Here is a 27686-nt window from a genome sequence, read left to right on the forward strand (position 1 = left end):
GGTGGTTAATTAGAGATAATAGTCTCAGGGACTTTCCTATCCAGGCTGGCTTTGAACCACAATCCTCAGATCTCAGCCTAAAGACTACATTGGTTTACAGGCGTGATCCGCTGGGGACATGGCTATGTTTTGAAGGTATATGATTAGCAAGATGAGCAAGATTAACAATGAAACCTTCAAAATATAAAGAAAAGCCTTTATGGATTTTTTTGAAGGGGAAGAAGAGATTTTCAAAACTACCATTTTATATCATGTTTAACCAAATTTAACAACTAATTTTATGGGACCTTTTGAAATGTCTTAATATATGATAACTATTTCTAATTAATATAACTGATAGCACATAATATGCAATCTTATATATCAGATTAACTCATAATTCTCTGGAATGTTTGCATTTGAAGGAATTCAACATGTAGTATTTTCTGAAATTGAAAACTTGAATGTCTTCAGTTCATGACAAAGTAGGAGTTCTCCATGTCTCTGATATTACATGATGATTAAAAAAAGTTGTGACTTCCTTTCTGGTGTCTAAAGTTGCTACTGTTCAATTGTTTTTTGAGAGATTCCTTTTTTAGAGCATATTTCTGTGTGCTTGCAATATTCCCAATTCATTGACTTGAAGATAAACTATCCAATGTACATAGACTGGCAAATGAACATTATCCTGGAAACTTTTCCTGTTATCTAAGAAATATTGCAATGTGCATAAATTTTCTGAGAGAAATCTTCAGAACAAAATAGTAACTCATGGAAAAATAAGTGTGATTCATGATGCGTTCATGAAAAAAAGATAAAAAACCATGACACTCTTCTTTGAAAGTGGTCTACCTCCCTAGTGAAATAGTCCAGTTATTCTTAGTAATAAAAATAGTAAAAATGTAAGGATTTCACAAACAAAATGCAGGTCAGTTTGGGATTTTCTCACAACTTGTCTCTGTGCTTTCAAATGAATGATTTAGCAGGATTTCACTTATTCTTATTTACATAGGAAATAATAGAATCCTTGCAGTTTTGGTTTCACAAATAAGAAGTGTTCCAAACAGTAGAGAACAGTAGAACAGGAGAACAGAACAGGAGAACAGCAGAGATCATGTCTGTAAAGCAACAAACTTCTTTTCAAATGGTATTTCTACATATTTTGCTCAGAGACTTTACATCATCTCTCTAAAACCAAACAATTACTAAATAAACATAAAAAGGTCTCAACAGCTACATACATATGATTATATAAGATGAGGCTAAGCAAAATGAACTCCAGGAGATGGAAACAGGAGGATTTTACTGTTGTCAATGTTTAATGTACTAGGTGAATTTCCTTTGACGTACCCCCGTGGTCACTGTATATGATTCTGGTACACTGGATATTGTATATATGCTTATCTGAACTGGGGAAGGGAAAGAAAAATGAAGGAGGGTGTAACAAGTATGACAAGAAATGTACTCACTACCTTATTATGTAAATATACCCTCTCTGCACATCATCTTATCAATAAAATTTATTAATAATAAAAAATAAAAAGCGCAAAAAAGAAGTGTTCCAAACAAGTTACAGAGTGTCAAATGCCAAACTATATTGAACTTTACTTTCAAAAACATTAATTTGGTAAATATTCAAAGCCATAGGCTTTTTTCTTCAGTACCTAGACTAAACCTGTAGACACACATATGTATATACCTACACATTTCATATTCTCCTTCCCATTTTTATAGGTAGATAGAGTTGGGAAGCACTTACTCTTTAACTAGTATGTGATATTTTAGGATAATTTTTCTAATCATACATCATTTAATAATAATTTTATTGGAAATTAAACTCTTCATTCAATCTTATATTTGTAGTAACTTTCTTTTTCTTGTACTAGGAAGCACTAATGCCTAGGCTCTCACAACAACACAACAAATAAACTCACTAGCAGCCCACCAACTTAAAATATATGCACCTCAAGTCAATGCTACTTTAAAGATAAATAAGCATTTTGTATATTAATAAATAACACCATAAGTCTTGCTATATTAGATTGAAAGTAATTCCAACTGAATATAATTGCAAGACAGAGGATTTACTTATTCTGCATATTTATAAAAACAAATTGTCCTCTGACAGCACTCATTCTTGGCAATTTACCTCAGCTGTCAGCAGCCAATTTGGTGAGATTACTGCTCTGCATAAAAGTGTAACCATCATGAGGATTTATTAGCTGATTATCGTAAAGGTGGCAGTCCTACTTGCCTGCCAAATGCAGGTGATCAGAAAGTTAAATAATTACATGCAGATTAATATTATTTCACCTTCATTTGAAATTTGTACTTCAGCAACAGGTAATATTTGCTGTTCAGCCTTGCAATATGGTATACATTACCTAGATTGGCATTCTGGCCAGTTGGTATTTCTCTGAGTACTTAAAGATTTAAGAAAACATACTGAATTGAAAACAGTAGTGAAACAAGGTTACATGTTAAAGCGAGGAGATCAAAGTTTGTGTCTCAGGTCACTCTAGTTGTATAATAGCTAAGCAAACTTTTAGCCAACTTTGGCCTCATTATTTGCATTGGTAAAACTGATATACTGTCAATCATTCTTTTTACTCTCTAACACTGAGCTAATGTATAAAACAGTAACTTACAAGTTACTTACAAGTTGCAAATCATTATTATTGATGAAGATATCTATGGCACACATGACTTTGTGCAAATGGCAGTAAATTCTAGATATGATTATAATGAAAAATGTGAACAAATTAGCTATGAATGTTCTACAACCTAATAAAGGTCAGAGATAAGTTGAAGCAAACTATTAGACATTAAGTGGAAGTCAGATATTGGAATATGGAGTTGAGAGATGAGTAATGGTCTGGACAGTAGTCGTTATAGAGGTGGATAGAGTCACTTCAGGGGCAGATACAGAGATGTCTGTGTATGTACATGCATAATTTGTATAAGCATAAGCCTCAGGAATCAGCTCTGAAGCTCTCCAGAATTACAATATGAGTAAGATGAGAAAATACTCTTCAAAAGACTCTAAGAAAGAGTATTTATTCATAAGGTAAGAGGAAAACCAGGAGAGTGTGGTGTCCTGGAGACCAAGTGAAAAACACGATTCAAGCAATGAAGCTATCTACCAAGTCCAGCTCCACTTTTGCATTGGGTGAAATGAAAGTTTGAAAACTGGCCATTCGATTAAATGGCTTTGTTTCCACAGTGACACTGATGGGAGCAACTCTTATGACTTTTGAGGGCAGAAGCTTGACTGCATGAGTTTAAAGCAAATGAAAAAGGCTAATGTTCACTATTCAAGTATTTCTGTTTCAATATTGCAGAAGTGACCATGGCTCTTTACTTCAGTCTTGTTTCTATTATGAACAAATAAGCCCCTTTATTCAGCTTTCATTTACAAAACACAATGTCAAAAAATTATATGTGGCTGAAAATGGAAAATTAGTGAATAGCAATCAAATCATCATATAACAAAGTAGCCTACAAGATACTTTAATTCACATAAGTATTCTCACATTTGGGACTTAGACAGTATCCTTTAAAAGAGCTATCATCCATTACAGGGTTGGTGTTATCTTCCATGACCAACTTTAAATTCATTCACCATCCACCCACCGACTCCCGAAAGAGCCTCTAATTTTCATTAATACAGACATTGGATGCTGCAATGATAGCTAGCTCTCTCTTTAGAGAGCAAAATGACAGTTTCACTCCAGTTACATTACTCCAAGAACTCAAATTTAATTGGAAGGTAAGTCAGTTCTCTTCTAGGCTATTTTAGGAATTTAGAAATTCTGTTATAGTCTGCATTACCTCTGCTGTCGCCATACAACTTTCGAATAAATAAACACAATGCACTTGTCAGAGAGGCAATGTTACTGCTGAACAGTGTGGTTGTGTTTAAAGTACAGTTTAATAAGCATAAAGTTTGATAAGTACAGGTTTCTGTGCTATCGGCACATCAAACAGATTTGAAATAATGATTCACCACAGTCATTTGCTTGTTCTACCAAAGGCACATTTGTCACCCTAGCTGAGTGGGCAACATGTTTCTATTGCCTATGTTTGCTTACATCAAAATTCAACCTGAATTCCCATCACTGTAGAATCAGTTAAACTGATATTTAAGAGCTGTCTTAGGAATCATTTTTCCCAAACCTGTGCTCTTGTTTCTGTATTCTAAAATTTGGGGTTTCAAGTTACATCCAGAAGCAATTATGTTTAGCACATGACAAAAATAGATTCTTTTTCCTTTTCTAGATTTTATGAGAAAGTAGTTGGAATAATACCTGTGACCTTCTATCCAACCATTTACCACTGTTCTCTCAAAATTTGCCTGAATATGGACAACCCTTTAGAAGGTGAGGTGAAATAAACAGATCCATGCCCATTATCCATTTCTGACTTTGACCTCATAATATTGTATAGAAAGGGCAAGGCCAAAACCAAATAAGCTGAGAATTTCTCTTATTTTCCAAATTGGCAAATTTATCCCAAAGGGAAAACATACAGGATCTTTGTTTTAGAAGAGATTTCAATATAACATAGTATTAGATTACAATGGCATTTCCACAACTTCCTATCATAAGCAGAATATGAAAGGTTAGTGACAAGAAACTGTGATCTGAGAATCCCCGTTGAAAGCCATCCAGGACAGCCAGGATACTCTGTGAGACTCTTACCTCCAATTAACCTTCAATCATCCAGAAGTAGAAATGAGGCGCAAGTGTAGAGCACTAGCCTTGAGCAGAGAAAGCTCAAGAACAGTGCCCAGGCCCTGAGTTCAAGTCCATGTACCACTATTGAAAAAATAGCTTAATTGAATCTAATTGTGGGCCTTTGGGCTTTCCTTTTATAAGCTATGGTAAAAACTACTGATTTAAACAACTATATTAATCATCATTAAAAATGAAGAGATAAGTATGTTAGATTGGATTTCTGTTCTTATTTTTTCTAGAGGAAAATTCTCTTTATCATTAGAATGTATGAATATTTTCTGGAATGAGAATTTGATATATTGAGATGAATTCATTTGAGCTGAAGTGAAGGAACTGAAGGAGGTTTCTGTTTTTTGTTTTTTTTTTAAACAAAAACAACTTACTCTGTACACCACACTTTATTTCAGCATTGGCTAGTTTCCATATGCTCCACTATAAAAACACATATATAACTATTGAAAAATGTAAAAATAGACTTTATTCTAAGCAAACATTTCATATGATTGAACGAGTCATTCAGAATAACCCTGACCTTATGGAAAAATGTCAAGTAAACCCCAGAATACATTTTTGCTGCATTATCAGATTAACATGGATCTGCCTCACTTACATGCTTCCTTCACTATAATGTGGGAACTCTTTACAGATTTATGAACTCCTAGGAGATTATAAAGATTCTCTACCTTGTAGGGAGTTATAGGAAATAATGCATTTTATGGTCACAATATGCTTTATGAAAACAAATATTATCTCAGATCACTTTGCACACTGTGAATATGTTCTTTGTTCATTTATGTATCCCATATCAGATGGAATTCCTCTTTTTCAACTCCCATAACTTTTGTGCACAATAATTCTGACATCTGGAGAGAATTTCTGAATATCAAGTTGGAATAACCCGTGTCCATCGATAAGTCAAAAGTGCCATCTACTGGTAAGTCTGAATATATTTCTCAGTTCATCCAAGCTCTGCTTTGTGGTGAAACATCACTCCTTTCCAAGCTGTAAAGATCCTTTTCAATAACCAGACTTAGAGCAAATATTTTTTATAAGGCAAACTAAAGATATAAAACTATACAAACCTTCCAATAAAATCATCTCTTTTCCCTGCATCTTTGTCCCATGCAGTAATATCAATGATTCCTCCTCTTTCTTCATAGAGATGAAAATCAAACTGTTCCCTCCATTGAGGATTCAACGTTTTTGGCATAATCTAGAAAAACAAGAAACTCATCATTACCTTTTAAAGATGCCCTTACAGATTTATTTGAGACTAAATCAGACTTTAGGAACCTTCTAAGTTAATCAAGTAAGTGTACTGTTGAAATTGAGATTCCAGAGAAAAATAGTATATTTATTATAGAATAGACACGGAAGAACTTGTCCTGAACAATGAAAAGGCACCCCTTAATAAGAAATAGGAATTGCACCAAAAAGATAGTTGATAAACACAACAAATCATTCAGATGTTAACATTCATTTTACACAATCACAGTTGAGGGATGAAGACAAAACTCATGGTCATTTCACAGAAAAGGAAAATGAAGGTTCCCATCATTTCTTTTTTCTCCTTATACATTTCTCCCCTGCTATATAAGACATGACACTGTGTCTTTTTAAAAAATTCCAGCAAATGAAAAGTAAACAATAGAGTTCTGTGAGATCAGGAGAAAAAAGCCAGAAGCTTTGGGCTGGCCAAGTGAACTTTGATTTTACAGCTGCAGCAGTGTAATTGTAAAAATAAGTACATGTCATTGTTTTTGACAGTATACCCCTTTGATACATGGAGACACTGAGCTTAAATGTATATTCTTCGTGTTGCCTATAGAAGAAAGATATCTAAAGTATAATTCTGTGACTTCAGGTATTTAGATGAGGTACCTGGCAGAAGCAATAAACAAAGTTATTTGTACCAATGTGTTTTAAAATTCTATTCATAATTTGATTAAACAACACTCATTGTTTCTTTGCTTTTTCATTCGTAAGAATATATGTAGTGGCCTTTTCTCTTTTTAATATATGAAAGATGTAAAGAGTTTGGAAGTAATGAGGTATGTTATGTGCAAAGGTAAGGCAAATGAATCACAACTTTTAAAGTTCATAATGTGAAATTAACCAGCAATAGATCATGGACAGAAAGAGCAAAGAAAGACATGTGTCCATAGCTGACTTTCATATTTCATATCTAAAGAGCAAAACTATAAAAATAAGTACTGTTATAAGGTTGTTAGAAGATGGAAATGGTGTTAATTGAAGGAAGGTAAGAAAAAAATACTCCTGGACATGTTGAGAAACTGCTTTAAAATTTGTTCTTAAGAGCTATGTCAGAAAAAATGGGTAGTACTGGATACATGGTTGATAATCGCAATTTCTTAAGCCAGGTTCAGAGGAAGTTCTATGGTCTTTTAGGGTATGGTCTGTCTTGTTTAGCTGGCCACAAATAGATTTTCTTTTCCTTTCTCATTTTTCTATGATTTTTTGAGGTCAGAAATTATACCTTCCCTTCTCATGTAGGCTCCCCAGAAGATAAACAAACAGACTGCTGTTCTTGGTACCTGCTAACAAACCAGTTCTGTGATTGCTGTAACTTCCTTATGTATTTTTAAAAAAATCTTCCCCTCTATTGTTTAGATGTTAACTAGAAATGTTTATCCAACAATTCTATGAAAATGATGCCATCAGGCAAAGGGATTCCCATCAAACCGGATGTGATATTTAATACAGATGGAGATGATCACTTGATCCAGCTGTCTATGATTGCCAGCTGGAAATACTGATCATAGAGATGTTATAGTTAGATATAACAGATAAAATGGTGCCACAAATATAGCTATGGCTACAATGACTTTTACCAAATACTACTGTTTCTATCAATAATGGACTACTAATATTTTAATATAGTATTCCTAAGAATATAATTGGTACTCTATAATTTTTACTACTGCTCTTAGCATTTACTGGTTACTATTATGAACAAGGCATTACTTACTGTAAGCCCTTTAGATGCATAATATGTGTTCATTTTATCTTCTCAATAACTTTCTTAAAGATTATTTTAATTCTCATTTTACAGTTGAGAAACAGAATGCATGAAGACAGTTATCCATGTGTTCAATGGCATATCACTCAAATACAATTTCACCCTTTGTCTTCAATATAAATAAAATCAACACAAAATCTTGCAGCCTATGTTGGTACAGTCAGGCTGAATAAAATGACTCAGTAATTCACAAAGATCCTATGCATGTAAAATAAGTATGTTTTTAGTAGGGATGCTAGTACTACTTAATAATGATAACCAACTCTCTGCACCTTGTGCTGCTCTTTTAGGTTTCTTTTAAATCCTCACTGGCATGTTCCTCACATTATTCTTGTATGACTCATGAAGAAACTGGGATAGAGAAGTTACATAGCTTACCCAAGGTCTTTAGCATATAACGTAAGAAACACCACAGCACTGTTGACATTGTTCAAAGGATCCATAAGCATTTAAAAATATATATAGTATTGTTAGTTCCTGAATCATCCATATTAACCAGCCAACATCTTCCCAATATTGAAGGAAGCAAAGAGAGATAATTGAGACCTACCTTGCTCTTGTACTTCTGATGTCCCAGCCGGAACTTCACGTAAGGATCGCTTAGTCCATTGGAATCCATTGCTTTAAGGTCTCGACCCTCGATCAAAGTAATACTGACTATTCCTCTCCACAGATGAGATTTTCTGTGTTGGTCTGACAGACGTAAACTTTGGGTCTGAAACTTTGCAATGAAAGGAAGTTAGGTTATAGTATTAAACCTAAGCATTTCATTTGTCCTTTCCCTTCCCCTAATTTTCCAAAGAATAAAAATAGGTAGTTAACATTAATTATCAGTTATATATTATTTATTACATTATTAATACATTGAGTCGATCATCTCATGATAAATGTCTTCTGTTTAAAGAGATGATGGTCAAATACAGTCTATAGATTATTCAACTCAAAAGATGCGTAACTTTTAGAATCAGAGAATTATGTGCATTTGTATTAAGTATACTGACATAAATAACTATTAAGAATACTGAAGAACATATCCACACTGTGATTTTTAACTTTTAATTCTTTGTGGTTTTGAAAGCATTTTTCATGTTAGAAATTGAATTTATAGGTTTTTTAAATTAGTAGATTATTTGCAGGTTATGTTAAGATTGTTAGAAACTTTGCCACATTAGGAAACAATTGAGTTGCAGCTCTCTAGATAAGTATTTTAAAGAATATCTGAATAGCAACAACAAAACCACATATCCACTCAATATGCTTATGCCTGAAACATGCATCACAAATACTGAAAACTATTTTTAAAATACCAAATGTGATTTATATTGGAAAGTGTGTTTCTGGATATTAAAAAAATATATTTGTCATTTTAGAGGTGTTATACAGGGGGTTTAGAGTTACATGAGTCAGGTATTGAGTACATTTCTTTTTGAACCATGTCTCTCCTTCTGACACTCTCTTCCAATTTTTCCCTCCCATCCCCACCAACAAGATATATCGGTCATTTCCCACACAGTGTCTAGTGAACACCACTGTTCTATGTGTCCACCCATTGATCTACCTTTTAGGTACCCAAAGACAAATAAACTAACAAACAAAAGGAAAAGAACAAAAACAGCAGCAGCAGCAGCAAATCTTTTGTTTCCTTTTCTTGGAGTAATTTTATAAAATATTATTTTACATGATCATGTGCGCACAAAGCTATTAAGCTTTTGTGATCTGCTCTGAGGCATATCGTTCTTTGGTCTCTCCGGGTGAATGTCTAAAGACTAAAATTTATCATGTCCTACCTAGTGTATTTTTTAACCATTCCGTGTGTTTACTTTATAGGCACATTCTAGTTACCACAAATGAGAGAAACATGCAACCTATGCTTCTTTGAGTCTGGCTTACTTCACTTAATATAATTTTTTCCAAGTCTTTCCATTTCCTTATGAATGGTATGAAGTCATTCTTTCTGATGGCTGAGTAGAATTATATATTGTGTGTGGTGTGTATGTGTACAATTCATATACATATATGTGTGTATACACACATATTCATCCATCCACTGAGGTGCATCTGGGTTGGTTCCATATTTTTAGTACAGCAAACCGTGCTGCAATGAACATAGTTGTGCTGGTTGCTTTAGTGTGGTCTTATTTGTGTCCTATTGGATAACTGCCCAAGAGTAGGATTGCTGGGTCATATGGGAGCTCTATGTTTTGAGGACCCTCTATTCTGCTTTCCAGAGTGATTGAATAAATGGACACTCCCACTAATAGTGCAGTAGTGTTCCATTTTTGGCCACATCCCTGTCAGCATCTGTTGTTCTTGATAATGGTCATTCTAACTAGGGCAAGGTGGAATCTCAATGTTGTTTTGATTTGTATTTCTTTTATGGACAGAGATGCTGCACATTTCTTCATGTGTCTATTGCCCATTCTTACTTGTTCATTTGAGACATCTCTCTTTAGGTCTCTAGGCAATTTATTAATTGGGTGGTTGAGTTTTTGAAGATTTATTGGGGGAGGAGGTTAATTTTTGAGCTCTAAGTATATTTTAGATATGAGACCCTTGTCTGATGCATAGCTGGTAAAAATCTCCCATTCTGTGGACTTTCTATTTATCTTGTTTTCTATGTCCTTTGCCATGGAGAAACTCTTCAGTTTGATGCAATCTTATTTACCCAGTCTTTCTTTGATTTGATTCCTTCCTTTGTGATTCTGCATCTTTACTTGGGAAATTTTGCCCCATGCTGAGGAGCCCTTGTGTTTCCCCTACACCTTTCTGTAATTTTTCATGGCATCTGGCTTTACATTGAGGTATTTGATCCAATTAGAATAGATTCTAGTGTAGAATGATTTATGAGGATCTAGGTTCAGTTTTCTGCATGTCGATAGCCATTTTTTCCCCAGCACCATTTGTTGAAGAGGCTATCTTTCTTCCAACCTGTGATTTTAGTTCTCTTATCAAATACTAGGTGGCTAGATATTTCTAAGTCTTCTATTCTGTTTATTGGTGCTGAACTCATTTCTTATTCTGTATTTGAGTATTTTTATTTTTTGAAAAATTTATTATGAAGATAATGAACAGGGGAGTTATAGTTACATAAGAAATGAGTACATTTCTTTTTGAACACTGTTACATTCTTCCTCATTTTCTCTCCTTTTCCCCTCCCTACTTCTCTCCCCCTCCCCTCCCTACTTCTCTCCCCCTCCCTGTACTTGTAAAGTTCATTTGCAACATAGTGTCTAGTGAGTATCATTGTTGTATTACTTCATACTTTATCCTATTTCTGTGATTCCCTTTCCCTTCCATGGATCAGTTAAACTTATATACAAGAAAAAAAAGAGTAAAGAAAACTAAAAAGACAACCCTGCAAACAGTACATAATAAAAACCTCTTGCTTCTAATTCTTGGAGTTCATTTTGGTATGCTTCATTATATGGTCATATGCACCTAGTGACTGGGATATTGTGATCTCTGCTAAAAATATCATAGATATGTTCTACAAATGCATGCAACATATGTTTCTTTGAGCCTGTATTTCTTCACGTAATATAATTTTTTCCAGGTCTTTCCATTTCCTTATAAGTGGGACAATGTCATTCTTTCTTATGGAAGCATAAAAGTCCATTGTATACATACCACATTTTCTTGATCCATTCATCTATTGAGGGGCATATGGATTTGTTCCATATCTCAGCTATGGTAAATAATGCTGCAATAAACATGGTTGTGCTGGTAGCTTTAGTATAGCCTTGTTTGTGGTGCTTGGGGTAAATGCCCAGGAGTAGGATTGCTGGGTCATAGGAGAGCTCTAAGTTTAGTCTTTTGAGCAACTGCCATACTGGTTTCCAGAGTGGTTGAACAAGTTTGCACTCTCACCAACAGTATAGAAACGTTCCCTTTGTTCACATCACTGCCAGCATCTGTTATTATTAGATTTCTTGATAATGGTCATTCTAACTGGGGTGAGGTGGAATCTCAATGTTGTTCTGATTTGAATTTCTTTTACATTCAGAGTTGTTAAACATTTCTTTGAGGATTTGTTTTGGGCAAATTATTATTATTTTTTTGAGCGCTAAGTGCATTTTAGATATGAGACCCTTGTCTGTTGTATGGCTAGTGAAGATCTCCCAACCTAAGAGTTTTCTATTTATCTTGCTAGCTATATTGTTTGCCATGCAGAAGCTCTGTAGTTTAATTCAATCTCATTTATCCAACCTTTCTTTGATTTGTGTTTTGGGGTCTTTATTAAGAAAGTTTTGACCTGTGGCAAGAAGCCCTAGTGTTTCCTCTATTCCTTCCTTTAGTATTTTCAGGATATCTGATTTGACATTGAAGTCTTTGATCCATTTGGAAATGATCTGGTGCACAGTGATAAACACAGATCCAATTTCAATTTTCTACACCTGCATAGTCAATTCTTCCAGCACCATTTATTGAAGGGACTGTCTTTCTTCCGTCCTGTATTTTTTTGCTCCCTTACCAAAGATTAGGTGGTCTTAGGTCTGAGGGTTCATTTCTGGGTCTTCCGTTCTATTCCATTGGTCCTCAGGCCTTTTCTTGTGTAGGAAGTGTTGTTTTGTAATTATTACTACAGCTCTGTAACAGAGTGTGAAGTTTGGTATTGATTTGAATATTTTTCTTTAGTAAGTTTCATTATGATCAAATTCTAAATCACAATATTCATGTCGGTGAACAGAATTTTGGAATTTTTCTAAAGTAGCATGTCTACTGAACTAAACAGCACATTACAAAAACAAGGGACAGTAGCTGAATAGTAAAATATTTTCAGTCTGGATTCAGCATCATGTAGTAGTAAAATTATTATTTTTTAATACTATGAAGCATCTGTTCCACTTATAGTCATTACAGGAATAACTGAACATTCCTTTCATTTCTAAATGATGGGTATGCTCTATTTTCTACTGAGTTCCTTCTACATTATTAAAAACTTACAACCTATTTTGTACAAACTCCTTCTCCCATTTAGACTTCTTTTTGTGTAAACCAGAGGCCATACCATTTTATATGTCATCATCAACAGTTATAAAATTTCAAAGTGCCTCTACTAGAAAAATAAATAATACTCATCAACAGACAATATTCCTAGTATTTAAATATTTCAATGCAATTGTTTCTAAATATTTCCCCATTTTTGTGGATAGCAATTTTTTTCAGTACTGGAGTTTAGTTCAGAGTCTTTATTTAAATTTTTGTTCTTCTTTTTTTTTTGGGTGGGGGGCTCTGTGTTGTTTCTTTTCTTTTTTTTTTTTTGCCAGTCCTGGGGCTTGGACTTAGGGTCTGAGCACTGTCCCTGGCTTCTTTTTGCTCAAGGCTAGCACTCTACCACCTGAGCCACAGCGCCACTTCTGGCCATTTTCTATATATGTGGTGCTGGGGAATTGAACCCAGGGCTTCATGTATACAAGGCAAGCTTTCTTGCCACTAGGCCATATTCCCAGCCCCTAGTTCAGAGTCTTAAAACTACCATTTAGGTGCTATATCACTGATGCATGCATCCTGTCCTTGTTTTGCATTCATTATCTTTTAGATGGGGTCTTGCTTCCTGCCTTGATAACAGGAGCTACATTCCTATTTTTTCACTTACCACTGTAGCTATAATGACAGTTATAAGCCCCTATGCCCCACTTCTTCTAGTGGAGTGGAGTCTCATAGCCTGGAACTCTGATCCTGCCATGGCATCCTCTCACATAGATAGAATTACAGGTACACCAACTTTTCCAGATATTGGTTGACAAGGGATCTCAAGTTTTTGCTGGTGCTGGCCTCAAACCACAATCATCCTGATATCATTCTTCCAAAGTAGTGAGGGTTACAGGAATGAGACACTAGCATCCATCTGAACAGCCAATTTTGAACATTGCTTATTAATATAAACACAGAACATCAATACCAACACACAACCTTCACCTCTGTGAGTTACAGGGGAGTCCAAGAGAGGGTTCCTAGAGCACCTGCAACTTTTTTTTTTTTTTTTGGTGGCCAGTCCTGGGCCTTGAACTCAGGGCCGGAGCACTGTCCCTGGCTTACTTTTTGCTCAAGGCTAGTACTCTGCCACTTGAGTCACAGCACCACTTCTGGCCGTTTTCTGTATATGTGGTACTAGGGAATCGAACCCAGGGCTTCATGTATATGAGGCAAGCGCTCTTGCTACTAGGCCATATTCCCAGCCCATCACCTGCAACTTCTGGACAACAGTTTCTCTGCTCCCATCTGGTTTACATACAGGTATAGGATTTCCACACTGGATTTTTTTTGAACAAAGAGTTTCTCAGATTAAAATAATTGCTCAGAATTTGTTGCACTAGGCAGTGCTAAGGTTTTAGTTTTAGTTAGATTTCATGCTACTTATCATTATATAATGCAGAAGTGACTTTGGTGGTTTGTTGATTTAATCACATTTGCTGTGGTGTCTGCCTCTAACAGACTCTAGAGAATCATGTCCCAAACTTCATTTCAGAAATGAGTGGCAAAGGGAGGAAATAAGGTAAACAGACATTGTGGCAAGTCAGAATAAATAATTGTTTTAGCAAAGACAAGTGAGTTAAAATCTACCATGAAGGTAGAATTTTAGAATTTAAAAGTATATATATATATATATATATATATATATATATATATATATGTGCATTATAGCTTTTGGTTTCCACAAAAACACTTAGTAGAAATGCAAGGCTTACCTAGCTCCATTTCACTAGTGAGGAATTGGAGACTTAGTGGTTTGACTAATAAAAAAAATGGATGCATGACTGGAACACCAGAATATCTGTCATTTTCCTTAGCTTCTCCCAGTAGGAGTGTTTAGAATTGAGACTCTCTTACAGGCTTATAGTTAATTAAAGTAGAATTATAATGTTGACAAATAGTACTCTCTAGTTAACTTTCCTGTTAAGTGGATTGATTATATTTGAAATGGCATTTCAATATAGATTTTCCTATATGACTAATTCATGAAATTACCTCCTACTTCCCCCGCAGTTAAGAGCATGTATGTATTTGTTTGCAATATTTCAGCGCATTGAAGTGTTCTCAAATTTGAAACATATTTTCTAGAAGCAGAAGTCATCCTTCGTACTGAGACAAATCTAGGTTGCTCAATGACAACAATGAACAATGTTAATGTCACAACAAAACTTCTTACTATATACAATTTAATATGTGCCAAAGGTTGTTGGTTTCTTTAATAGTAACATGATTGAAACCTTCACTTATTTGCTCTTCTTCCCAATAACTTTTTTTGTGCCAATTCTGGAGCTTGAACTTAGTGCCATAGCACTTTTCCTGAGTTTCTTTTGCTCAAGGCGAACTCTCTTATCACTTGAGCCACAGCTCTACTTCCATTTGTTTGTAGTTTGCTGGAGATAAGAATCACCAACTTTCATACCTAGGCTGTCTTCAAACCTCAAAAGTCAGATCTCAACCTCCTGAGTAGCTAGGATTACAGGTGAGAGCCTCTGGTACTCAGGCCCAGTATTTTACATGAGAACACAAACAATATGAGGAGGTAATGAGTACTTCCTATGGGATCTTTCATACTTCCACAGGGCTAAAAGGACTCAATAGAGCCTGCCTATTTCCCTTAGTTGTCATGAGATGCTTTTCTATAACCTGGAAGGACATTTCTCAAGCAGCTTGTGAAACAAACAGAGAGGAGGAAACAGAGTAATTCTTCAAAAAAGGATGACTAATGGATCTCTTCAGAAGACTAGAATGAAGAATAAAGGTTTCCAACCATTCTACTCAGATTTTTTGGGGGGGGGGGGGGATGGTCGGTAGCAGGGCTTGAACTCTGGGCCTGGGCACTGTCCCTGTGCTCTTTAGCTCAAGGCTAGGGCTCTGCCACTTGAGCCACAATGCCACTTCCAGTTTTCTGCCAGATTCTCATGGACTTTCCTGCCCATTGGCTTTGAACCATGATCCTCAGAACTCAGTCTTTAGAGTAGCTGGGATCACAGGTGTGAGCCACCAGTGCCTGGCTTTCATTCAGCTTTCTGGTAATCTTTTTTTCCCCTAAAAATGACATATTTCTAAAAAAATTCTATAACATAATTCAACTGTGAATTTTATTGACTACCTGATCTCAAGTAACTGCACTATCGTTAAACATACTTAGTTTAGGTAAAGAAGAATAGAAAACAGAAATTAAGTCATAAGACAAACGTAGAAGATATAAATGTAGGCTACCAGTATTGGAAGTGACAGGCATATACACAGAATTGGTCCACATCTGTTGGTTTTATATCCATGGATTCTGTGCTGAACATGGACAACTATTTTTGTCTTGTCTATGCTTCATAAACAGTACACAAAAAATTCAGTTTCCATTGTATTAGGTATTTTAAGTACTCTATCAATGATTTAAAGTATACAGGAGGAAGTACATAGGCTCTAGAAAAATCCTATGCCACTTTACAAAAGTTTTCTGCATCTGCAGATTTTGATGCCCATGGGAGGAAAAGTTTGGAGATATCTCTCATCCCAACACCATGATATGAAGAAGACCATATTCACTCATATCTTTCTAGCAATTTCTGCAGGATTTGCAACTGCTGATCCTTGGAACTTGTCACTATTTTTCAAGATTGTTCTCCAGGTCCTCACACATATTGAAAACAGTTTTCTGTGTGCAGCTTGTATGAGCAAGGCATGTGTGTTGAAGGGGACTTTATGGGGAAGAAAGTATATTACACAGACAGTGAAATGTTCCCTTGCCTGTGGTAATCATTCATTACCTTTATGCTTATAAAACTCAAGGTACTGGGGAGCTTATTCAAAGCATGGTGAAGAGAAGAATCCCATGGCCAGAAAAGCATTGAAAAAAATCACTATCTCTGATGCTCTTTAAGTCACGTACTGCTGTGTTTCAAATGTTTCCTTCCTCCATATAGTAAATTTACGGATGTCTAGTCCACAGACCAATGATATTAATGTGACCTGGGAAACTTGTTCAAAATTAAGATTCCTTGGATCTTTCCTCTAGACCAGCAGCCTCAGTATGGAGCCCAGTACTCCGCTTTAATCTGCTCTCCAGGGCTCTACCCTTCTGTTCTAATGCTGATTTAACACAATTATTTAACAAAATTTTGCATTTGCTGACTTGAATATTATTTATGCTGTTGCAAGGCCTTCTTAAGTCCTGTTTTCCTATTTACTAACAGGGAAAGCAAAGTAGTCAAAGTACTTAGAGAAACTGAAGAGAAACTGGAGCCTACTGGATAATTAGGAAAACTTTATTACTTTGTTAATGTTTTTCCCATAGAATGTATGTAAAATACATATTTAAAGCACTGATAATCAACCAAAAAGTACTCATAAGATTGTAACATATCCCTCAGAAAAAAACAGTGTGTCCCTACCGGCATTTGGTCTAAGGCAATGTTCTCAACTAAGTCTTTGTTGACCTGGAATTCCACTTTGGGGATGAACAGAGGAAAGAATAAAGAGAAAAATCCAATTCAAATTGAAAGTAGCAAAACCACACTTTCAAAAGATAGAACATTGAACCTTTGAGGCAGTCCTCAAATTAGAGCTGTTAACTTTTGGGTCTGATGCTTCCCGAATATGATTAAATATGTAGAATCACAATGTCATTTCAACTTATACCCCATATGTTTCTCATACACACCAAACCTTGAGATCCCGTCTCATAAGGAACATTCACCTACATTGAGAATTAGTAAAGAATAACAATATACTAGGTAACAACAGATATTAACCTATGAAGCAGTTAGTCAATGATGTCTAATGATAGGAAGATCTTAGAACTAGTTAGCTGGTCTAGGAGAATATTAGTTTACTAATAAATTATTCTCTGAAAACAAGAATTAAAGATCTGAATTCTTTTACATATGTGTAAAATAGGCTTTCACTACAGTAAATCCACTCTCATAATTCACAGCGCATGCAAAAATCAGGGAAAAAAAACCAAGTAATGAACTGAATGTTTGAACTTACTTTTACATTTTGGCAACAAGGACTGTGAAGCTGTGCTCTGTGGAAACCCAGGACAGGAAGAGCAGGCCTGCCACATCTCTGGACGGAAATGAATGATCAGAACTCTATGGAAAACTTGGTGCTATTCTCAATCCCTGACTTGGTTCAGCACTTAGAATTGATTTTAAAAATAAGCTAGTTGAAAAAAATTGCTTAAGTTACTGTCAGACAAATGCAATGGAACTCTGTAGCTTCCAGCCATTTTTTTCAAAAGTAGAATGATGCTTCAATGGCCAAGGAGAAAGTATATAGTTCAAAGATTATATGGTGATGGAGTCTGTGTATATGGTTTTTTAGTAGATAATTTCAGAGAAAATAAATATAGCCAGAGACATTATGGCCAGAATCATTTTTTCTTTTTTCTTCTTTTTTGCCAATCTTGGGGCTTGAATTCAGGGCCTGAGCACTGTCCCTGTCTTCTTTTTGGCTGAAGACTAGCACTCTACCACTTGAACCATAGTGCCGCTTCTGGCCTTTTCTATTTATGTGGTACTGAAGAATCAAACCAAGGGCTTCATGTATATGAGGCAAGCAGTCTACTACTAGGCCATTCCCAGGCCCTAGAATCATTTCTTTAAGTCTGATGGTACAAAATATTTGTTTTAGAATTTGTTCCTGATGTGAAGACAGTGATAAGGATTAAAAAGAATACATGTCAAGTGGAGAAGCAATAATTATTGTCAAAGTAACTTTGCATCGTACATGTGAATCCTTTATACTGATTTAAAAAATTCAGATTAACAAAAGTAACCCTCTGTGGTGCCTTTGTTTTTTGAAAAACCTCCAACAACAACCAACCAAAACCCTTCCTTCACCCCTACCCCCAATATCTCTTCCCTACTAAAAGCAAAGAATAGAAAATGATGGATTAACGTAGGCAAATTAGAGATCCTGGAAAGAAATGATCATACTGGAGCTCAGAGTTTGTATTAATGATTTCAAGAGTTGCTAGAAAGCATTTTTAAACAAAAGCGATGAAGACAAGAGAAGCTTTAGTTTTAATAACATAAATAGGTAAGATTGGATTAGGCAACTCTGAAAGATAGGTTAGGTGAAATGTTCATTAAATAGTCATTAAGTAGTTAGAATATAACCAGACATTCACATTCCAATCATTTTCCTGACAGGCATCTCTTTTTAAGGTAAAGAAATTGAGCCACAGAGAAGATAAATATCCTACTCAAAGCCAAAAGACTAGAGATTGTCAAGGGGAAGAATTAAATCTAGAGTTACTTATATAATTTGTGATTTTTCCTTACTACAAATTAGTTTTTAGAATCTTAAGTTTATGATATTAAAAGGTATTAATTAACACAAATTTTTCAAGTTGCTTTGCCTTAGAGATGAAATATATCCTGATTATAAATTACTGAGGAAAGATAATTAGTGGTAGACAAGGAAGCAAAAGTATCCAGGAGTTAATAACTATCATGTATTATTCAGTAAAGCATATAAGAGATAATTGTATTCTATAATCAATTATCATCTATCTAATGTCTGCCGATACGGTGGTGGTGAAATTGTGGAATCTAGCATGTGGCTTGAGAGCCTGTCTACATTCTCATTTTAGTTAATAAAATGTACTACTTCTTTTCCCAGTAAAACTGGATAACTTAGAATGTATTCGACTAGTCTAGATCCTTGATTTTAAAAAGCATCTAAAGAAAAACAATCCAATTAGATTTATTATGTGACTAAGGGAACACAGGTATACTACTCCTCTCCTTGATGTATACAAAGAACCCTTGGTTTTTCTTACTGTGGATTGTAGTATCTGTGCAAAACCTAATCCTTTCAAATGAGCCCCAGATACTGCTAAGCTGGAGAGAAAGACATCGCTGTGTGTTTACAATAAGCCATGTGTGGAGTCAGCTCTTTTCTCTATTTTCAACACAGAGGTGGCATGTGCTTTTATTTAATCAAATGATCCACAGGCCCCTACAATGGCAAGATAATGACAGCTTTGAATGACTGTTTTGTGCAGCCAAAACTAGTGTGTGGAGCAATTACGAGCTCAATCCCGGGCACAGGCAGGTTCTATCTTTTCCTTTTCCTGCAGAGTTTATTCTGGTGAATTGCACTTGGATGATGAAGTCCAACAAGTAGATTTGTTCTGCAGCCATCCACACTCTCAAAGAAGGATTGCCTTACAGAAAGCCTGCCCAGTGCTTTGTGCAGCCTACTGTGAAGTGTCTCTTCTAAGAATGGAGCTTCAATCCCTTTCCTTCTTAGAAGATGATTCACTGGCACTATAATCCTTAGAAAATTTCTCCTGGATTCTGCCTTAATTTTATTTTCATATTTGTATTGCTTTTTTGATAGAATTTGTGGTGCCAAGAAGATATTCGTAGTTACTTAAGGTGTTTTAACTACCCTGTTCAATTTTTAATTGTGGGCAAACAAAATTACTTTAGCCTGAACTGTATTGTTCAAAGCATACATTGATGTAAAGACACCATTTAAATTGTAATCTTATTGAATTGTTAATCTACAGGTTTCTACCACAGATACAGATAAGGAAAAATAGTGCTTTGTTTGACTTACAAAAGTTTCTTTGGAAACTTTTACTTAAAATTTACAAATACTTTTGGGTATTATGTTCATGTGCCAAAATAAAACACCTGACTTTTTTTTGGTAGGATATATAGTACATAGTGAAGTTATTCAAAATGAATATTGGTATACAATTATTTTTATGTACAAAATAAATAACTTTTACTTAGTCTGCAAACTGCCTTCAACCATATGTCTACTTGATCGAACTATAGTAGATGATTTGACACAAGATCCATATTCTGCTTTTTTTACGTATTTCTCTCTCTTTTTTTTTTTTTTTTTGGCCAGTCCTGGGCCTTGAACTCAGGGCCTGATCACTGTCCCTGGCTTCCTTTTGCTCAAGGCAGCACTCTGCCACTTGAGCCACAGTGCCACTTCTGGCCATTTTCTGTATATGTGGTGCTGGGAAATTGAACCCAGGGCCTCATGTATATGAGGCAAGCACTCTTGCCACTAGGCCATATCCCCAGCCCTATGTATTTCTCTTGTGATAGTCTTTTTCTTCCTTTTTATGAGTTCTTTTGGCATTTGACAGCCCCTTTCACTGAAAAAAAATTTTCTTTAATTCACTATGCATCCTTGCAACATTATTTAATCAACTGTTACTTGAGTCTAGATATCTGCTTAGTAGAGATCACTAGGTTTAGATCTAAGGGACTCTCATTAATGAGACGTTAAAAATCTTTAATGAAATGCTAAGCTAATTAGAGTAAATCAATGTGGTTTCCCATTTCATGAGCAAAATGGCTACTGTCATATTCACTGGTTAATGATTTGTGGCCTAAGATATGATATTTTGATAAATTATAAAATTTATACATTTGGAAAATTAGAATATCTTTTTACCCATTATTCTGCTTTTATGAGTACAGCAAACAGTACTGACATTTATACTAAGAAGTTTCTGCTGGGATTTCATTTTCTTCATTATAACACTTACTGTCCCTTGAACATGTGTGTTGATCATTCTAAATTAAGCTGATAATTTTTTTTCAAACCACATTTTGTTTAACTCATACTCTTCATCCAAGATTCTATTTGAGCTATTTAGTTAAAAAAAATGCAAATGCAAATGAGGCCCATGGGAAACCTCCTTCGACATGTGTATCTAACACACATGCCAATTTTGCTTGAGTAAAGAGCCAAGAGATAGTTTACAAAAGTGACTTATACATGCATATGCAAGGTAATACTCATCCAAAAAATAGACTTAGTTACTCGATATCTGATTTGTAAATGGAACAACCAACTCAGCAAATCTGCAAGAGAGGAAAGCTGTAAAATATGATATTCCTATCTAAAAGCAATCCAAAGAGATATCATAATGGTCTACATTCTTCAAAACATTTGTTTCTGTGGCATCTGGGGAAGTAACAGTGCAGATCTTTTCATTTGTGTACTTCAGGACAATGATATTACTTCTCGTGGCCTTAATTTCCTCATTGATAATAGGAATGGCTTCTCTAAAGTTTCTGCCTTTGATTCAATTCACTCACTGGTTCCCTGTGCATGCTCAGAAAAAGACATTACCACTATACTTTGGACACACAAAAAAGTGGTCTCTTAAGCCTGCATATTTGTTGTGCTAAAGTTAGACAGGTCAAGAGAAGGAGAAAGTTATTAGAGAATGTTGCAAGATAAATACAATCATATTGCAAGTACAAATAAGTGGGAGGGTATAACGTGGAAAGAGCAAAGCAGAAAGATCTTGAAAAAGAAATTTGAAAGGGAAATCCTAAAAAAAGGCAGGGGAACGGAGTAATTAGAGAGTTGATCATGGTGGCAAGTCTCACAAAAAAATCTCTAAATTCTCTCAAGTAAGAGAGCAGTAAAACAATTTTTTTTTTTGCACAAGAAGCCATTTTGTACTTAAGATCATGGAAGGATTGAAAAATAGGTAGCCGATGTGTTTATGGATAATATTGGATCATATGAAAGGAACAATGATTGTTTTAGCAAAGACATAGTATAACTCTAGCAAAGGCAGCTTTCAGTCAAGGCAGTAGACTGGAAGGAAGTGAAAAGCCTACTCATTCAGACAATCTCATAAGAAAAGGCTGCCAAAATTATGTGTTGGAGCAGTCAGGGGTGAGTGACACTGGGCCACTGGTCAGTGTCTGACTTAATCTGGAACCTGGCAATCTGTTTAAGAGACCCTGCCACAAAGCTTACACTCCTAAAGGAGAAGGTAATTTTTCAGTATTCATGGGCAATGTGAGAGCAGACAGGAAAACAGCAAAGCCCTAAGAGTGCAGCATTTTCATTGCAATGTATAAGCTTTTCAAAGAAAGAGGAACTCTCCTAAAGACAAAATAGTAAGCTATTATCAATAAATCCTTTTGTTTAAGATCACAAAAAGGAAGTTTTTTTCAAAGACAAATGCTTTAATCATATGAAGTTCTTCGTGTTTTCAAATGAAGAAATATAAGTCAGTTGAGTAGATGATACAGAATGAACTTAATAAAGAAAGCAAATGAATACAACAATCTGGGAACCTGTTTTGAAAAGCAAATTTCTAAAATCATAATGAACTTTCGAAATGGCTCTTCAGAACCCCAAATTAAGAAGATTCATATTAAAGGATGTCGACATTACCCTCCAAAAGAAAGACTTCACAGAGAAATAAGATCCAATCACTTCATTTTCTGAGAGTTCCTAAAAACAAACAAAAAGTTACCTAAATTTTGAGATGTACTGAGAATTAACCAATTAAGTATTGAAAATCAAAACAAATAAAATAAAAACAAAAAATAAGAAAAAGTATATAAATGAGAGAGAATTTGGATGTTTGATGTTTCTTCCATTGAATAAATAAAATATGATGTAATATTTCTCTCTGATGTCACATAATAAACTTTTGAGCAGATTCTTGGGAGACTACTTACCTCTATATTCTTCACTAGTCATTAATATGTCTTAGAGTCTATTGTTTCATTATAGAAAGTGGAATTGTTTAAGCATATTTTAGGATTTTAAAATAAAATAGATGGTATTTGTTCCTTTTAGAAGAAAATTATATTAACCACAGACCCTGGGAACATTAAAAATAATTGCATAAAACTTACTTAGTTAATGCCTAAAAAAATTAGGAATTTCCTGGTATAATGCAGCATGTATTATAATATATGTTACTTCATTATTGTAGCTCTTTTACAATTTTTTTTTTGCCAGTCCTGAGGCTTGGACTCAGGGCCTGAGCACTGTCCCTGGCTTCTTTTTGCTCAAGGCTAGCATTCTACCTCTTGAACCACAGTGCCTTTTCTGCCTTTTTCTGTTTATGTGGTGCTGAGGAGGGCTTCATGCATGCTAGGCAAGCAATCTACCACTAAGCCACATTCCTAAACCCTCTTTTACAAATTTTTAATAACATTGCTATTGAGAAAAGTGGCTCTTGGGCTTAATACAAAACAATGAATTCAAATTGGATATTTTATTACTCAAGCCTTAGACCTTTATAAAGAAAACTGTTTAAACTAGGGGAAATAAAATTTTAGTTAGGTGTTTTTAAACTGAACATTTAAATTACATGTTTCATTTAAACTTTTAAAGTTTTTCATCCTCTCTCTAGGTATCAGTTATGATAACATTATGGGAAACTGATGAGACTTATGGGAAAGTTCAGTGTTTGAGGCTGATGAAGAGGAACCGATCTTGCAATGTTCTTGGTTATCTATAGTTTCTGTGTCTATAGCTAGCAGTCTAGAACCTCATGTTGAATACAAGGCATAAAAAGTGCACAGATACTTTAGTTGACTACTACTGAATATCACTTAAAGTGATATTTGTCTAAGGACATAGATCTCTAGCAAACAGATTTTAAAATTTATAGTATAAATAAAAACAAATGAAACTGCTAAACCATTTGATTAATTTAAGAGTAGGCCTGGAATTACATTAGAAAATATCTATGCAACTTATTTGTGCTTTTGAATATCCATTTCTCAATGAAATGAATTTACATTTTAAGTTGCTTACTTAGAATTTCTTTTTGGGGTAGATTTACTTACGTAGTGAGTGACCTCTGGGACATAAGGACAAGGTTTTGCGTTTTACATATTATTATATCGGCACCACATATACCAGCATCACATTTACACCTATGGTTTTCATTTGATGGAACATCACATGAGATTCTCCACAATAATAATTTTAAATGATGCACATTTGGACGCTGGGCATAGATAGATAGTTGGTGGGATGATTGATATTAATACCATAATTTTTTTTTTCGGAGAGAATCCTCTAGCTTTTAGAACCTTTGCATGTTTCCTTTTCAAATGTAAACTTCTCTCAGTGTGATTTGCAAATACTTTTCATTAATCAGCATGTGCAACAGCGTGCTTGTACAAGAGATTTTTCTGTATATATTATTTGGGTCTTAATGTGAAATGTGCTAAGACAACCTTAATGGAGATGAAGGTGTGCTCCAGACTCAGGAAAAAGAAATATTTAAATATTTCATTAATTTGTTTAAAGTTTTGTCTAAGGAAATTAATATAGAAAGTGTACTAGCTTTATTCTTTCTATTATTTCACAGTTACAGGAAAAAGGATTGATCTCATTGTGTGCAAAAGTAAATTTGAGAAAATGATAAGCATATCAGTTAACATACACCTTAAATATGAAGGCCAATCAGTGATCAAATATCTGCTGGAATTGTGAAAATATCTCTGTTTTAAACTCACTTAGCCCAACGTATGATACTGTAACCTCTCTGTACATCAGTTTGATAATAAAAATTTGAGAAAAAAACAACTCACTTAGCACAGATTTTTCAGGAGTTTGGTTACTGGAGTCAAAATATACACTTTTATAACAGAATGACTCATTATTATTCCCCACTTGCATATTACTGCATTGTGGATTCTCCAATCTTAATTATGAAGGTGACCTTACAGCATTTCCAAACACAGACATGAGAGCAAAAATAATGGTAATGATTTGTAAATGAAATTATGTGTTGTCTTCAAAACATGTTTCATAACAGTTTTTAAAACACACATATATAATAACTAGATGTGGTATACCAAAGAAAAATCATCTTAGCCATTATAGTTGCGAAAGTTGATTAAAATGTTTTGAATTTCTTTTATTATTATCTTTACATAATTGTACAAAGGGGTTTTAATTCAAAATGTCAGTTTATATAAAAGTTTTCAAATTTTTCAAATTTTTGTATTTCTTTTGATATATTTTCAAATTTTATAGCTTTAAAAATACCAACAAATTGTTAGGCTACGATATATTTGTAGAAAGGATCCAGTAACTATTTTTATGGTGTCTGCATATGTGAGATTCTTAAAAAGGCTTTAATCCATTTCTCCCACTTTGCTTCAAGCAATTACAAGTTTTCATTAACTAATGCATCACCCAAGGTATGAAGCTTAACTATGCCCTATAAACTTACACAGTCAAGCGTTCTCTGCTACAAATTAATGATATATAAATATTTTTTGGCCAAAAGTCTAATCTCATATTGCCTCATTCAGCCAATGCATAAAATGGTTTTTATTCGTTAAAATTATGCTAAGTGATTATAATAAAATCTTTATAGCAAGATGCATTACAAAAATGATGTAAGCTGTCTAGTAACAGAAGACATAGTATTAAGATGTCCTCACAGAAGCCTGCATTATATTACTCAAAAGATGAACTTCTCATAAAACAATTGTAAACTATGAGGCTATAAATTTTAACATGTATATTTTTATATCATCACAATGCTATTCCTTATATGTGAAAACACATTTATTATTACCTCACTTTGATTCAGTAGCAAACTTATTCTTTTAGGCTAGCAGACATACACACACATGCATACACACTGACATACACATTCACGCATTATTGTTTAAAACTATAAATTCTTACCATGTGATATCTGACAGACAATTATTTTACTTTTTTCTCTATTTTTGATTTGACACAACAAAATTTATTCTCAAAATACATACAGATCTTTTTTTGAGACCATGAACCTTTCCTGATGAATAACTGGAATTTGGGATATATTATCAATGATAGGCTATTTCTAAAGAGCAAGATATTGCAGTAATACAAAACATTGCTTTTTCCCCATCAAATTTTATCACATGAGTGTACCTCTTTGGCCAGTATAATTATCTAAATGCCCAATTTGGTGGAGACATTCATTTAATTTTTTCTTCTTAATATAACATTTTTTATTGCTTCTGTGTAAGTGAGAGAATTTGATGGAAAGGGTACATGGAGAAATCCAGAATTTTAAACAGTGGTTAAATCCTCAGGAAATGAAATATAGAATTTATAACTACTTGCCGATTTCCATGACATTCAAATATAGCACATATTTTACACATCCTTGCTGTTTAGACATAGGTGTAACTACATTTTCCCACTTGTTATTAGATTTGATAGCACATTTACCCCAAATAGTATGACTTGGTTCTGAACAGCAGATATTATTTCCCTGTCTTCAAGATGGCTTCTCTGTCTCTCTCCCCCTCTTCTCTCTCCTGCTTGTCTCATGCATGCCCCTGCATGGGGGCAGGTTAGAACGTACAGCCTTGCTTTCAAGGCAGGCACACTACCACTCAGATTTTATATTCATCAACTGGTGCTCACAGGCGGCATGCCAAAGTCCTGGCCGAAGAACTCAGGAGGCCTCATTTTATAAATTAAAATTCCTAAGAAGAAAATGATTTGTGTTTCGATGTAAATTTTATTTTGAGCAAAGCTACCTATTTACATATAACAGTTAAAATGTATAAAATCACAATCTCATCATGTATCCCTGTTTCCCAGGAAGTTTGATTCACTGGAGGAAAAGTCCAGTGAGCAGTTTCTACCTAGTAGTGTGTGTGAAGCATGGTTAGGTAGGTAGTCAGTGAAATATCAAGCCTTTCCCTTCTCAACATTGAACACTGTGCTCTTGTAATACTAATATGGGAGGATATTGCAATTGTTGCAGGGCATAGTGAAAATTTGATTGAATTAGCAGGTATTCATTATATTCTCATGAAAAAGAATAAAATGAATGAGCTGAGTTTAATTGGCTCTGCATTTAATATCCTCATTAAATTTTACCAAAATCCCTCAGACTACAACCCCAAAGTAATATGAACACATGTATTCAATGTAAAAGTCTTCCAAGTTCTCAAATAAGTAGTGTGTTAGAATGCAGAAGTGCTATATCTTCAGAGGCCTGCTTGTACCAATGATTAAATGGATTTTTAATGGTGAAAACTAAAAAAATTTTACATACAAATTGCCAAAAGTAGATGTTTATTGTTCACGTAAGATTCAAGGAAAATACGTGAATTTACTTCTACTTAATATATAATTAGGATTACAGTTAAACATATATTAGGGTTTATTTCACCAGTCCTAGGGCT

General features: G+C 34.6%; 1 protein-coding gene and 1 non-coding gene across 12 annotated transcripts in view; both read right to left on the minus strand.

Moving 5' to 3' along the window:
* The window catches only part of Mctp1 (multiple C2 and transmembrane domain containing 1), a 346766-nt gene that overhangs the window by 182608 nt on the left and 136472 nt on the right, over positions 1–27686 (minus strand). For 5 of the 11 annotated variants that reach the window (XM_048331271.1, XM_048331270.1, XM_048331267.1 and 2 more), the window contains 4 exons: positions 22909–22968; positions 17719–17796; positions 8306–8476; positions 5798–5928 (listed from right to left, as the gene is read on the minus strand). In XM_048331271.1, coding sequence (XP_048187228.1) covers positions 5798–5928; positions 8306–8476; positions 17719–17796; positions 22909–22968 — 440 coding nt within the window. The remainder of the gene's footprint in view (positions 1–5797; positions 5929–8305; positions 8477–17718; positions 17797–22908; positions 22969–27686) is intronic. The other 6 variants (XM_048331276.1, XM_048331272.1, XM_048331269.1 and 3 more) reach the window with 2 other exon arrangements.
* LOC125340244 lies at positions 25030–25121 on the minus strand. The gene has a single exon (XR_007208724.1). It is a non-coding gene; the product is annotated as a small nucleolar RNA SNORD116 (small nucleolar RNA).

This window comes from Perognathus longimembris, chromosome 22, assembly GCF_023159225.1.
Source record: "Perognathus longimembris pacificus isolate PPM17 chromosome 22, ASM2315922v1, whole genome shotgun sequence".
Taxonomy (NCBI): domain Eukaryota; kingdom Metazoa; phylum Chordata; class Mammalia; order Rodentia; family Heteromyidae; genus Perognathus; species Perognathus longimembris.